The sequence below is a fragment of the Osmerus eperlanus genome, chromosome 2 (assembly GCF_963692335.1).
Source record: "Osmerus eperlanus chromosome 2, fOsmEpe2.1, whole genome shotgun sequence".
Taxonomy (NCBI): domain Eukaryota; kingdom Metazoa; phylum Chordata; class Actinopteri; order Osmeriformes; family Osmeridae; genus Osmerus; species Osmerus eperlanus.
Genome location: NC_085019.1, coordinates 8,718,253 through 8,730,987, shown reverse-complemented (window position 1 = coordinate 8,730,987; position 12,735 = coordinate 8,718,253). Strand labels below are relative to the sequence as shown.

Genomic DNA, 12,735 nt, shown 5'->3' with positions numbered 1-12,735 from the left:
GTACAGTACTGTACACTGAATAGTTTGGTCTGTTGCTAAGTAGCACTAGGCTACCGTAAATGTAATACCGTATTGTAATTTTATTTTTCAACCAGACATTCATGCATGCCTTGACGTATGTGTCCACTGGTCTCAAATACATTCAAAGCTTGGCTCTCCTAAATACTCATTTACCATCATACCAAGCCATCACGCTTTAGTTTTAAGTTGTTCTGAAGCTAATGGTATGATACTTCTCTAAAGCATTCCTGGAAAAGCAACACTATTGATCAGACGTACAATTTCCTATCCACTCTGAGTGAACATGGAAATGGGAGCCTCTCACTGCCCTTGCCTCTGAGAATAGAATGGATGGAATGTGATGAGTGCGATTAAAACAGTAACTAAGGACAGACCCTCTATTGTTTGTTTCGTCTTGCTCTTCCAGTTGCTGTGTATATCTTTATGAATCGGAGGATAGATACCTAGGGCAACCGACCCACGCCTTCATACACACAAACACACACGCACGCACACCCAATATTCCACAACATTAGAGGCTTCTTGCTCACAGTAGCCAGCCTCAGCCTAAGCTCACCTGCTTTGTGAAATGCCAAGCTCAGCAGCACCATTGGTTTGGCTTTGTTGTTACTTTTGCATTTGTGTTGTGTTTGGAGGTGGGAGCCTAAGGATGGAAAGCTATGAAGAGTTCTGTCAGAGGAGTCTGGCCATACTGCAGGCGGAGGGACAGGCCATGAGGACAGTTGGTGTGCCACACCCATCCCAGGATCCCCACTCCACCATTCGCTTCCATGGAAGGGCAGTACTGCCACCTCTGGTAAGTATCTAGTCCAGAGGATCAAAAAGCTATATGATTTAATGCAGGACTGTGTTGAAATAGACAGCAGTGTCTAATTCTATTAGATATGCATACTTGTTTGGAAAATTCAAAAGCTATATTAAGTTATGGTTTAGAGTAGTTTGACGACAAGATGGATGACTGCTTTCTGATAACAACATGTTTTGTTTCCAAGGAAACTTTGCATATGTATGTGTTGTGCAGTCTTGACCAGCGACTAGTGTTTTATAACTTTCAGTTGCATGGTTACCGGAACCTAATGAGCCATCGTTTGTTTGGTTAGAGTGTATCACACAGACAACACCACCATAGAACAAAACCATTGGCTGAGATAAAAATGTGTCAAAGAGTGCTGTGGCAACTTTTTGGGGCTGAACCCTGTTGTTCCGTTTTCGAAACATGTAATTGGATGAGCAGCTGGACTGAGAGATGGGGCAGAGAGCTAGAGTGGAGGAACAACAAGAAGGATTGATTTCAGTCAGGCGGATTCATCTGCTGCTCCTGGTTGACAGCTGCCCAATTGAGTTGGCTAACTGTTAGCTGAGAAGCCAGCTGTGTTGAGGAGGATGGTGGGGGCTCACAGGCTCAATTATTTTCCAAATGGATTTAAGAAGTCATTCAATGTTTTCCACGTTCTCACTGGGAGTTCAGGCTATGAATAGACCAGGAATACAAGTGTTATAAACTTAATTTATTGGATAGATACATTTATATGATTCCAACAAATGTGTGTGTGTGTGTGTGTTCCCCCTACCCAGTTGCGCGAGGAGCAGAGGAGGGAGATGGCAGACCACAGACAGAAGGCTGTCCAGCTGGAGGTGGACAGACAGACACTCAAAAGGTCCAACCTTCTGATCCGGGTCCAGAACATACTGGACCACGTTCAGGTCAGTCTCACACCCGCCTGAACACAGATAGGTCACCAGGCGTACGTTGATATGCTTCGAAAAGTTTTACACAGTTTGTCAGAGATACAATGATCCTGTATTTCCCAGCAGATGCACAAAGTGCCTGACGTGGAGATAAAGCAGCTGCCTCCAACGCCTCAGTACTCTTCTGCCCCAAAACCTGAAACTGTGAATGGTTATACCCTGGTCACTGACCCCCCTGAGTTCCCCAGGGGGGGTGGAGCGAGAGCAGGTGTGGGTGAGAGACCCATCACCCCCCACCCGGAGCATCCGCCAATACACCTCAACGGTTACGGGGGAGAGATGGAGGTGGGGGAGAGGAATGAGCTGGATGGAAGTCTGGAGAGCCTGTTGAGGCGATCCAGGGAGTATGTGGAGAAGGAGAGGGGTCAGAAGGGGTCAAAGGTCACCGGTAGGATGGTACAGACGACCCCACCGCCTCCCCCACCCGAGAGCCTATCGGACAAGGAGAATGAGGGCCGCAGTCTGCTGGGAGAGACCAGTGTTGAGCGGGGAAGCATCCTGCGTCCTCTCAGCCCACACCAGACCCAGAACCAGACTCAAAATATGAGCCATTATCAGACCCAAACCAATGCCCAGTACCAGGCTGGGTGTGACTCCCACGACCGCCAGTCCTGCTGCCTCTCTCCAAGCCCCTCTGACCTCTTCGCCAGCCTCCCCAGCCCGGAGCCCAGCCTCAGTCCCCGCCCCCACCGACGCAGACCACGCCCCGTCTCCGCCGGCAACATCCACATCTCCTTCCCCATTGGCCCGGCTGACCTCATCCCCAGAGGGTTGGGGAGGTCTGGGGAGGGTGGAGCTATGGCAACCTGGGAGGAGGCCTCCACTGGTGGGCTGAGGATACCTGATCACTGGGGGCTGGTGGGTAGCAGTGGGGGCAGCGGGAACAGTAGCCGGCGGTCGAGTCACTGTGCTACCAGCCCGGTCAGAGAGACCAGCAGTCCTGTCAACGGCCACGTTCCTGGCGCACTGGCCCACGACATCCTCAGCTCTGGTTTCCGCCGGCGTTGCCACACCCTGGACAGTCATCTCCACAGTTCCTCCCCTCCTCCCGCCCCCGACCGCAGTCAGGAACGACTGCCGAGATTCATGGGAGGTGTGCCACGCCTGGCCCCTAGCCGCCGCCCCACCACCGCCCCTCTCAACCAGTCGTACGAAGTGGAGAACCCCGCGCCATCGCTGCCGAGGCCCCACGTCACCTCTGACCTCTCCCTGGGCCACGTGAGGATGAGGCTGGAGGCTGAGGGCACAAAGGGGCCACAAGATGGCCGACAGACTCCTGTGGCCCTCAGCCACACCCTGGAGGAGCAGGACAAGACGGGTGAGGTGGCTAGTTCACTGAGAGAGAGAGTGGACGTGTTTGTCCTGTGTATTAGTCTGTTCTACCTTAAATTCACTAAAATGGTTTCTTCTACTTGTATATAAACTGTTTGTGTGCGTGTGTGCATGTATGTGTGTGCGTGTTTGTGGGTGTGTGTGTCAGAGGAGACCCAGCGGCGCATGCAGGCTCTAGGGGACATGCAGCGGCGTCTGGAGGAGGAGCATGTCCTGCAGATGTCTCTGCTGATCGCAGAGCAGGCGAAGGAGCAACAGCGCCTCCATCAGGTGGGTACGAGGAATTACACCACAAATGTGTTCAATGTGACACCACAATTAGTTTTTTTCCGGATGGTGTGTTTGAATCAGGGCTGGATTGGGACAAAAAAATGGCCCTGGCATTTTTGTTGAAACCGGCCCACCACAATCGGTCGGACACCACCCACCAGTACACAAAAAGAGTTAAGAGATGTGATTGGGCCAGCCCAATGAACCAATGAATATAAAGCAGCTGTCCCTGCTTTATGGGCCGGTCGTTGGCCAATTTTAAGTTTATAAAAAAAAAAATTATATAAATATTTATATATACATTAAATATCATACCGGCCCCAAGTGAGTTGGCCCACCCGACATTTGCCCGGTATGCCAGATTACCAGTCCAGGCCTGGTTTGAATTGCCCCTTATACGGCCGATCCATTTGTTGCATCACTGTGGATTATGAAATGCAAGCACATTGAAGTATGACAGTTTTCATAGCTAGTAAATAATGCAAGTCTTGTGCAATGTCTCTTGAAGAAGAAAAACGTGTCACTTTTTCTCTGGTAAAAAGATGGGAGTGTACGGAGAGTTATTTGAAAGTCACAGATGGAATGTCGTGGAAAATTGATGTACTGACAAAGAATGAATATTATCTTGTCTTACTCTTTGCCTAAGGAACAAAGCTTCACATTCTTTGGATGGTCAGTAGGGAGTGTTGATATTCCTCCTTGAGGGTTTAGGTTGGTTGAGGGGCAGTTCTATGGGCGTATGTGAAGCCCTCTGTGACATTGCTTGTAAAAAGGGCTATACAAATACATTTGGATTTGATTTGATTCCTGTGTATGTGCGTGTGCATGTCCGTGTTGACAGGAGCTGGAGGTGAAGGAGAGGAGTCACAGGCAGCAGGTCTGTGACCGGAGGTCTGGGATTGACAGCTATCCTGCTGTCAGCCCTGTCTGCCCTAACTTAAGCCCTGCCCAAAGCCCTGCTGATAGGTCACCAGGACATAGTATGACAAGCATGGGTAGGGTGTCCCCATGGTTACTTGTATATCACTTACAAGCTGTTGAGCAATTGTATTTGTTACCTTTAACTGGTGACTTGAATACCTTTGTGGCCCCCCTCCCCCTCTGTCTCTATCTGTCTGTCTCTGTCTCTCTCTCTCTGTAGGTTTCCCCTCTCCTCTCAGCTCAGGTGTGTCCTCCCCCTCTCTCCAGACCCCTGTCTACTTGTGGGGGCCCACATGGGGGAGCAGCAAGGCCCGGGGAAGGCTGAGTCAGGTGTGTTTATGTGTCTCTGTATGTATGTGTGTGTCTCTGTATGTGTGTGCGTCTCACATGCGTGTCTGTGTGTGCACGTTTGCAAGTGTTTGCGTTGCAATATCTGTGTGTTTCTCTGAGCTCCCACCCACTAATTCAATATCGTCTTTGTGAGTCTGTGTGTGTGTGTGTGTGTGTGTGTGTGTGTGTGTGTGTGTGCACGCATGCGTATACAGTCTGATCTGATAGGTCTCCGTTTCCCTCCTCAGGCTATGACATCTGGACAGCAGAGGGCGCTGTTTAGACTGGCTGCCATCACACGAGGCTTCCTTACGCGCAGGCTGCTCCAAACAGAGAAGGTCAAACACCTGCGCCAGACTGTGCAGGTGATTAAACGTACTGTGTACTGAAAGTATATCTACCCATGTGTATTTATTTTACGGAATGTCCTTGTTGATTTTCTGATTCATCAGTTGCATAATTTTTGCTTGACTGTTGTGTGTGTGTGTGTCTAGGTGTCTAGGTGTGCAAGTGTTTATATTGCATAATATGTATTTCTCTGCACTCCCATCCATTAATGACTTACCTTCTTTGTGTGTGTGTGTGTCCCCAGGACACACAGGAGTTCATCCGCTCGTTCCAAACCGAAGCTCCTCAGAAGAGAGGGCCAATCACACCGCAGGACCTCTCCCTACAGGAGAGAGTTAGAGCCCAGGTACCAAACACACACACACACACACACACTCACGGACAAACGGACCAACAATAAAAGCTTGAAGAGAGTCATGGGACTGTGTGTGTGTGTGTGTCCGTCCACTCTCTCAGCTGCGCGCGGCTCGGTACGATGTCCACGACATCTTCTTTGAGATGCCCCTGGAGGAGCGTCTGGCTCTGCTGCAGCAGGACCGAGATGTCCGCACAGAGAGGAAACTACGAGAGATGGTGACCTCTTCCTCCACCTCTTAGTTGCTCTTGTGCGATTCGGTCGTAAAACATGACACAGTGAACGTGAAATAGATCTGTTCCTGTTATTCCTAGATTTAGTGAACAAGTATCTTGCATGACATGAATGTGCTAACTGTGTGTGTGTGTGTGTGTGGACTGCAGGAGAAAGCCAAGAGCCCCAAGGAGAGGATGACACTGTCCGCTGCTACGCAGAGGTCCCTGGACAGAAAAAAAAGGTGAGAGGGGGAGAGAGATGCATAGAGAGGCACCATATCCACCGAGTTGATGGAATCTAGTAGCCGGCTCCTGTGAGGTATGATGTAGCAGCTCACATCGAATGGTGTGGACGTTTCTGTTTAGCTCCTCCAGGGTTGGTGAATCTCCAGGACCAGCCAGAAAGTTGCATCAGAAGCCAAAGAGCCCCCCAGCCAACAGGTACCCAGCACTGAGGCTGTTTCTTCAGCCTTTTCTGCCCATGGCTATTTGAAGGGAGCGGTATGCCGCCAACCTCCCTACATGCCTCTCTCTCTCTTCTTTGTTCCTCTGTCTCTCTCTCCCAAGGATCCTGAAGCCAAGCCAAGGCCAAAACGCCCCTGTCCCTGGCCAGCTCAACCGCCAAGGGTGAGAACAGAGCCTTCTTTCCTCCATTTCCTACGCATTGATCAAATCACAGTTCAATACCCATACTTGTTTGCCTTTGTTTACGCTTGTTCCCCCCACCACCTGTGTGTGTGTGTGCTCCCCCCCCCCCCTGCTGTCTGTCCCTCCTGGCTGTCAGGAGCTGGTACAGGAAGACCCCCGAGGAACGCGTGAGGCGCTCAGACAGCATGAAGAAGCACCACTCTCTAGGCTAGCAGGACGAAACCCCCCATCACACCCCACTCCAGAAACGTAACCTCCAACACCTCTCCCGGCCCCTGTGCTGCTCTACCGCCAACAACCCCACTGCTGCTACCCCCCCCCCCCCCACCCCCAACTCAAAACCAACGCTGGCTAACTGCGTGGAATGCAGCAGACTTGGGCCCAATGCTATTTGCAAAGAGCTGCCTAGAACTTGGGGTGTGCTTGATTTGGGGTACAGTGAAACTGCAGTATTTCAACAGTCCCAAAGTTCCATACCGTGTACAGTAACAATTCAAATGCACCTAGGCCACTATCAAGTGGTTCATGTATTTGACGGGTATGTCTGATTTGTAGTCTAGTTAGCGCAGCACATACTACCTGAAGGATCGATAACTTTAATGCCATTGTTTCGTTTTTTAACATTGAATACCACTAAACTACATATTATGAATGTATACCAATGTACCTATATACTCTTTTGCCAAAATGATTACAATGTTTCTGCTTAGTGAGCCTTATTTGCTAGATGCCTTAGTGGAGTGTGTGAAAAGTAGTAATCTTTTAAACAATGTGTAGTTGACAGTCACCAGTGTGTATTTGTATAACAAAGTTCCAGTTCCATAAAAGTGCAGAACATATTTCACTACGGGTGTGACACATCTCAACATACACAGAGTAGGATATTAGCACACACACACACAGGTTTAAGCCTTTACAGTACATGCCTTTGTTAACTCCCGTTCAATGGTGCTAAACATTTTCAATTTGTCTGAAACCTTAAAAAAACTTGTGTGTTGTGTACACAGGTTAAAATGTTATCGTATCGTGCTGAAAGCAAGATGCCAAACCAGATGGAGATGTGCAGTAGAATCCTGTTTTGTTGTCTTACTTGTTCATGTTGCTCTGTGAAGTAAACCATGCTGCTTTACCAACTGTATCCTCTGGATGTACTTGTTTTACCTGTATTTAAATATTTAAACCTGAGTGAATAGGTCAAGGACAATGGTTGTCCAGTTCCTGAAATATAAACTGTCGGTTTATGGGGGGGATGAAATGGCAATGGGAAAAAGCTTTTTTTTTCTTATTATAAAACAAATCTTCAAGAAATTGGTGTACTTGGCCAAGCACTGGTCAGAGGTTTCTTGTAGATCACTTCAGCTCTTTGTTTCTTGTGTTGAACATTGTTAAACTTGGCAAGGAGCAGCTAATGTTGACATCCTTTCTTACTGTAATTGGAAGGGGAGACATTTTTTGACCAATGGTCAAATAGCTAGCAGGGCTGAATAAGCTTGCCAGCTGACAGTTTAACACCAAAGCATAAGTTCACAGATACATGTAAATAGGAGTTGCATGCAATCTTTTATTTAATAAAATCATCTATTACAATATACAGTATTTGTGGTAATAGTGGAAATAAAGGACAGAAAAGGTATCGTACGTGTGTATATAACATTTATTTATTGCACAGGCAATGGATTAAATGATCAACAAATTGTATATGTTGTATGCATCTCAAAATAGTTTCTGTTAACACTTACTGGAGTCATTTGTTCAACAGTGGAATGACTATTGGATTCACAGGTAAATCATCAGAACACAAGTGCAAAAATATTTGATAAATAAATAAATACCAACATGTTGCAGACAAGACACATTTAAGGAAAAAACTTTGGAATGAACACATAAAACATCCATTACCTTATAACTGAGGCCTTTCCATTTTGCTGACCATAGTGGAACTGTTTTCTTTGTATTGATTTGTTGGTCAAAGCACAACTTCACAAAATCAGTCTTTATAACAGCCGGACTATATGTCATCTAAATATCACAATATTATATAATTAGTGTTAACAAGTGGTGTTTTACACCTAAAAGAGAATAAGGAAAGGGGTTGTAAGTAACAGGTCACCTGCCCTCAAACGATGTACTGATTAACAAAAAACAAGTAACTTATTTTCATTCTTCCTCATTCAATACAATAGGAAAAAAATACATTCAGTAAGAATTTGCCTATTTAATTTATAAGGAGTTCAAGTAAGACATTTTTAACAAGACCTTAACTCAGATTAGCACAGACAGCTAACACGTGGTGGTCCCTACAACCATGGAAACACTGATGGATAGGTTCATGCAGCATCTTCTGTAAATCAAACACTTCACCACTTAATTAACAATGATTCAATTTGAAACAAAAATAGTAACATATAAGTGCTGAACAACAATATAATCTGGATATCCCTTTTATATAGGTCCTAATTCAGGATTGGTATTCACATAAATGCCTTGTTATTCCAATGGCCAGCAGTAGATTAGAAGGGTCTGTAATTCCAGAAACTGGAAAACACCGAGATCTGACAGTAACAGAAATACATGCTGTTAAATGTGACAATCCTGAGTACAGACTTAGTAAAGATTAAACTGTACATAGACAAAGTCTGTCATGTACTTTTACATGTAATATTTTTCCATCTAATGTCTTTTTTTACTGAAAGTATGATGAGTGGAACGTTTGCTTCTTCAACCTCCTTGGGGTACAAATGTTCGACATCATTTTTATCCTACAGGTTTACATTTTTCTTACTACCCACCCATTTTGTATTAACTAAATGTATAAAAATATCTCTCACACATTTGTCGAAGACAAACCAATTAGCCAGCTTATCTCTACCCACAAGCATGACTTGCTATTTACACAGGAGAGACATGTATATCCTATGAATCAGCATACCACAACTGGACCACAACAAAAATGTACACATACTGCCCTTTCTCAGGAACAATACTGGCCATTCATAAGTGTGGCAGAACATATGTTATATGACTATTATCAAAATGGCTGCCGGTGCCTATAGTGCTCAAACATGGGTATAGGAGGATATTACCCTAGCAAACATCACTTTCAGACTGGGATCACATAAGGAATAAACAATCAACTTTGAAATTACCTGAAATATCTACACTCGCTAACATTATGCCTAGTCATACTTTGCCAGAGTACCTACCTTGTCCTTGAGCTGTTGGCAGAGCTGCAGCGAGATGGTGAAGAAAACCAAGGTGTCGTTCAGCCATGGAACCACACACTCCACCTTATGCACGTGGCTCACCTCAAACCTATTGTTGTTGAGCTCACTAAGGGAGACAGGAATGGAAAGAGATGTGAGTGCTCCATGTGTTTGGGCTGGTCTTAGGAATCTACTCAGCAATGAAAACAGTCAAGATGTTGTTTTTGCAAAGAGCATGTCACTTCAGAGCACGAAACTTGGATCTTTGAGTGATGCACGGAGAAATGTTGAATATGGTCTTAAAGGGTTAAGATATAAAAATGTGAGAATTGGTAGATGCTAGTCAAATATTTAGGAAAAATTAATGGGAGTAGAGTAGAACTTACAACATAGCTCCAGGGTTGTGCAACACTGAGCTTCCCGCTGGCTTGTAATTCTGTGAAAACACATATTATTCAGACACTGTATAGAACACTCCCTTCAGTGGGTGTGTCTTTATAAAGGTAAAGTAGCATTCAGGTCTTGCCTTGGTAGTGTTGGGCTGCACCACATGAAGCTGGTATACTGTTAGACACAGCTTGCTCAGGTTGATGTAGAAGTTCACCATCACGTCCCCCGGCATCGGAGGAGTAAACATTTTCTGGGTCAAGAGGAGGGGGCAGGAAGAGTGTGAAAGAAACAGAACAGAAAGACAGAGACAATATTATGAGAAGAAATTAGTGTGGTGAAAAATGGAAATGGAAGTTGAGAGGATTAGGAACAAGAGGTTCAGAAGCCAGCTAACATTATTTTGATGCCTTTGCCTTATCTTGACTTGATCAGTACTGAGGGAGTCTTGAGGGAGTATACTATGAGTATATAGTGAGTCGGCTGTCTGATTTTACTGTGTAGAATTCTGTGGCAGACTTACCATCAGACCGCTGGTTGCTAGTTCAGGCAGGGTCATGGTTGCTGGGGTGGTGAGGCGGTTGCGTGCCCTAGTCAGCTGCAGCATCACAGCATCCATCAGCTACAAAAACAAGAAATAAACTTGAATTTAGTCATGTCAACCAGGACATGAATACAGCTTAACATATTTTCCTGTCTCAGTAAGACTTGTTGCTTGCATAAAATTCCCAGTTTAATTCGCCCTCTTGCACCTAATTACCAGCACCAGAGGTGGAACGGAATGAGTGTAGTTCTGGTAGCAATTCTCAGAAGGGGGGTGGGGGGTGGGGGGGTGGGGGGGGGGGTGTTTGGTTCTATGGTGACAGACCTTGTTAACCTCAGCGCCAGTTTTAAAGTGGTAGCTGCTGTCCCTGCTGCTCAGCAGCTGCAGAGCCTGGTTCACATGGTTCCGTGCATCCTGGATCTGAGAATGAGGCAGGCAGGTTCAGGAAAAGAAATATTGCAAGTGTATGTATATGTACAGTGTGTGTGATTGTAGGTGGTGGTATCAATTACGAACAAAAAAAATACTTATTATAATAAAACGGAATTATTAAATATCATATTATGATTTAAAAAAATATATATATAATATGAAAGAGGGAATTCCTCAAATATGCTGAAGGATGAGAATCCATTGGTATAATGACTTACCTGCTGTAATTTCCATTGCTTATCGTCCCTGAACGCAAAATGCAGTACTTGGCTGCTTTTGGGAACTTTAAGATTGATGTCCTAAAAAATAGATATTGTTTAATAGGGAAGGCCTAACGTGACCAGACATTCTGTTACGAAAGGTTCAAATATCACAGCACAAGTCACTCACAGCTTGAGTCAGAGCCTCTCCCTGGAGGGTCAGCACTCCCTTCACTTGATCCATGCTGAAAAACAGAGCCTCCATCAATACAAAATGCCAGTTGTTTTTTCAACCTAACTAAAGCTTCAACCAGGTTCAACCAAGTGTCACTAAGATAACAGACTCTGAAGTGTGTGTCTCTTTAAGGCTCAAGTGCACATGCTGGAACATACGTTGAGCTACCCAAGATGAAATTTTCCTGCTTGAGTTGACTGTCTAGACCTGACACAGGCATTGAGAAGCGTCTAGATGCCTCCTGTAGACAAGAATGCAAATGTCCATATTAGACAACGATAGGATCAGTTTTGCAAAAGAAGGAAAAGATCTATGTCACAAAAAAGTAGGAGATTCTGAAATATTGATCAATGTGTGACAAAACTATGTGGGGAATGAGAAAAGGTTAACCGTTTTGAAATGTCTAAGATAACCTCTGATGTCTAGCACACAAAGGTCAACAAAGGTCAGCCACTTAAGACAATCTAACAGTATATTGATTTTATACTGAACCCTTGGTCCAAGAGTCAATGTTTACCGAGTAGGCAGGAAGAGAGAGGGGAAGGAAACACGTCTCTGTGTAAATTATGAGTGTTTACAGAAAATGGAGGAGAGGGACAAAAGGAGATAAAAAAAAAGAGACAGTCTATGTAATAATTTGTACCTTGAGAATATCCTGGAGCTGCTTTAGAACTGCATGGACCTCCTCCTTAAGCAGCCAGTTGAACTCCTCCTCCTAAGAAGTTGTACAAACAAGACGATCAGCAATATAGGCCTACAGATGTATCGGATACAAATATACATGATTATTAAATATGGTGAGTATACCAAACACCTGATAAACCTGCATGTAATAGACAAGCATGCCGTAATGTATTTGTATTATCCAAATCGATGCAAAATATAAACAGCTTTATATAAGGACCTCGAGTTTCTTGGAAGCTGCTTCACACTCCCCGGGCAATAACAATACACACCTTCACAATTCAGGAAAGATGTGAACTGTGCAGTTGTTTTTAGCATCAGACCGGGAAAACTGAACAGGAAATTCCTAAATTAAAATTTGGTAGCCAAATTACAATAGGCAATAGGTTACCCGTCTATTAGCTTATATTAAACGATTAACAAAATAACAGCTTTTAATTATCAGTATTGAAAAACTAAAACATCCCTCCGCCTGCTTCAATCTACAAACCAGCCAGCAAACGTATTTAAAGTGTGCGAAATCAAACATAAATTTCATAGTTTAATTGCAGGCTAGCTTGTTGTGTTAGTTGACCAGTGAGCATCGTTTACTGGACCGCTATCTATGCATGGGTCAGTTATTCATTTTAGCTTGAAGAATATTCCTGCGGCACAGCTTACCAAAACAGCTCTCTCGGCTTGACTTGCAGCTGACATCTTTGGGAGTTCAGATAAAGATCGCTGTGAATTCAGCATCGCGGATGATGTAAAGATCCAAGTTATATGTAGAGTGGTACCAATCTTAGGCTTGACTGTAGGTTGCAAGAGGTTTGACACTGTGATTCTGTCTGAGCTCCTCCCACTAATCCTCTATAGAAGAGC

General features: G+C 44.9%; 2 protein-coding genes across 3 annotated transcripts; one reads left to right on the top strand and one right to left on the bottom strand.

Moving 5' to 3' along the window:
- Window positions 1–447: 447 nt before the first annotated feature.
- LOC134011677 (centriolar coiled-coil protein of 110 kDa-like) lies at window positions 448–7,829 on the top strand. 2 transcript variants are annotated; one of them, XM_062451058.1, is made up of 13 exons: window positions 448–817; window positions 1,597–1,725; window positions 1,837–3,088; window positions 3,251–3,372; window positions 4,214–4,352; window positions 4,514–4,623; window positions 4,872–4,988; window positions 5,216–5,317; window positions 5,428–5,544; window positions 5,710–5,783; window positions 5,908–5,982; window positions 6,109–6,168; window positions 6,326–7,829. In XM_062451058.1, exons 1-13 carry the CDS (start codon window positions 590–592, stop codon window positions 6,399–6,401), a joined length of 2,601 nt encoding a protein of 866 aa, XP_062307042.1. In that variant the 5' UTR covers window positions 448–589; the 3' UTR covers window positions 6,402–7,829. The 2 variants fall into 2 exon arrangements, with proteins under 2 accessions (XP_062307042.1, XP_062307034.1); XM_062451050.1 differs by having other exon boundaries at window positions 451–817; window positions 4,214–4,367; window positions 6,326–7,828.
- rogdi (rogdi atypical leucine zipper) lies at window positions 7,653–12,730 on the bottom strand. Its single transcript, XM_062451188.1, has 11 exons — window positions 12,535–12,730; window positions 11,834–11,905; window positions 11,349–11,431; window positions 11,146–11,200; window positions 10,974–11,054; window positions 10,648–10,743; window positions 10,303–10,401; window positions 9,919–10,032; window positions 9,779–9,828; window positions 9,393–9,519; window positions 7,653–8,741 (listed from the first exon to the last, which is right to left on the bottom strand). The coding sequence occupies exons 1-11, from the start codon at window positions 12,607–12,609 to the stop codon at window positions 8,700–8,702; spliced, it is 894 nt and encodes a 297-aa protein (XP_062307172.1). The 5' UTR covers window positions 12,610–12,730; the 3' UTR covers window positions 7,653–8,699.
- Between the last annotated feature and the right edge of the window lie 5 nt (window positions 12,731–12,735).

What these genes read in the sequence shown, in the direction of transcription:
- LOC134011677 (XM_062451050.1), top strand. Translation starts at nt 590, where the DNA reads ATGCCAAGCTCAGCAGCACCATTGGTTTGGCTTTGTTGTTACTTTTGC. An exon ending in CCCGGGGAAGGCTGAGTCAG is followed by an intron (nt 4,624 to 4,871) that starts GTGTGTTTATGT and finishes TTCCCTCCTCAG; the next exon opens with GCTATGACATCTGGACAGCA. An exon ending in AGGAGAGAGTTAGAGCCCAG is followed by an intron (nt 5,318 to 5,427) that starts GTACCAAACACA and finishes CCACTCTCTCAG; the next exon opens with CTGCGCGCGGCTCGGTACGA.
- rogdi (XM_062451188.1), bottom strand. Translation starts at nt 12,609, where the DNA reads ATGCTGAATTCACAGCGATCTTTATCTGAACTCCCAAAGATGTCAGCT. An exon ending in AGCAATGGAAATTACAGCAG is followed by an intron (nt 10,744 to 10,973) that starts GTAAGTCATTAT and finishes CCTCATTCTCAG; the next exon opens with ATCCAGGATGCACGGAACCA. An exon ending in GCCAACAGCTCAAGGACAAG is followed by an intron (nt 8,742 to 9,392) that starts GTAGGTACTCTG and finishes TGTTACTGTCAG; the next exon opens with ATCTCGGTGTTTTCCAGTTT.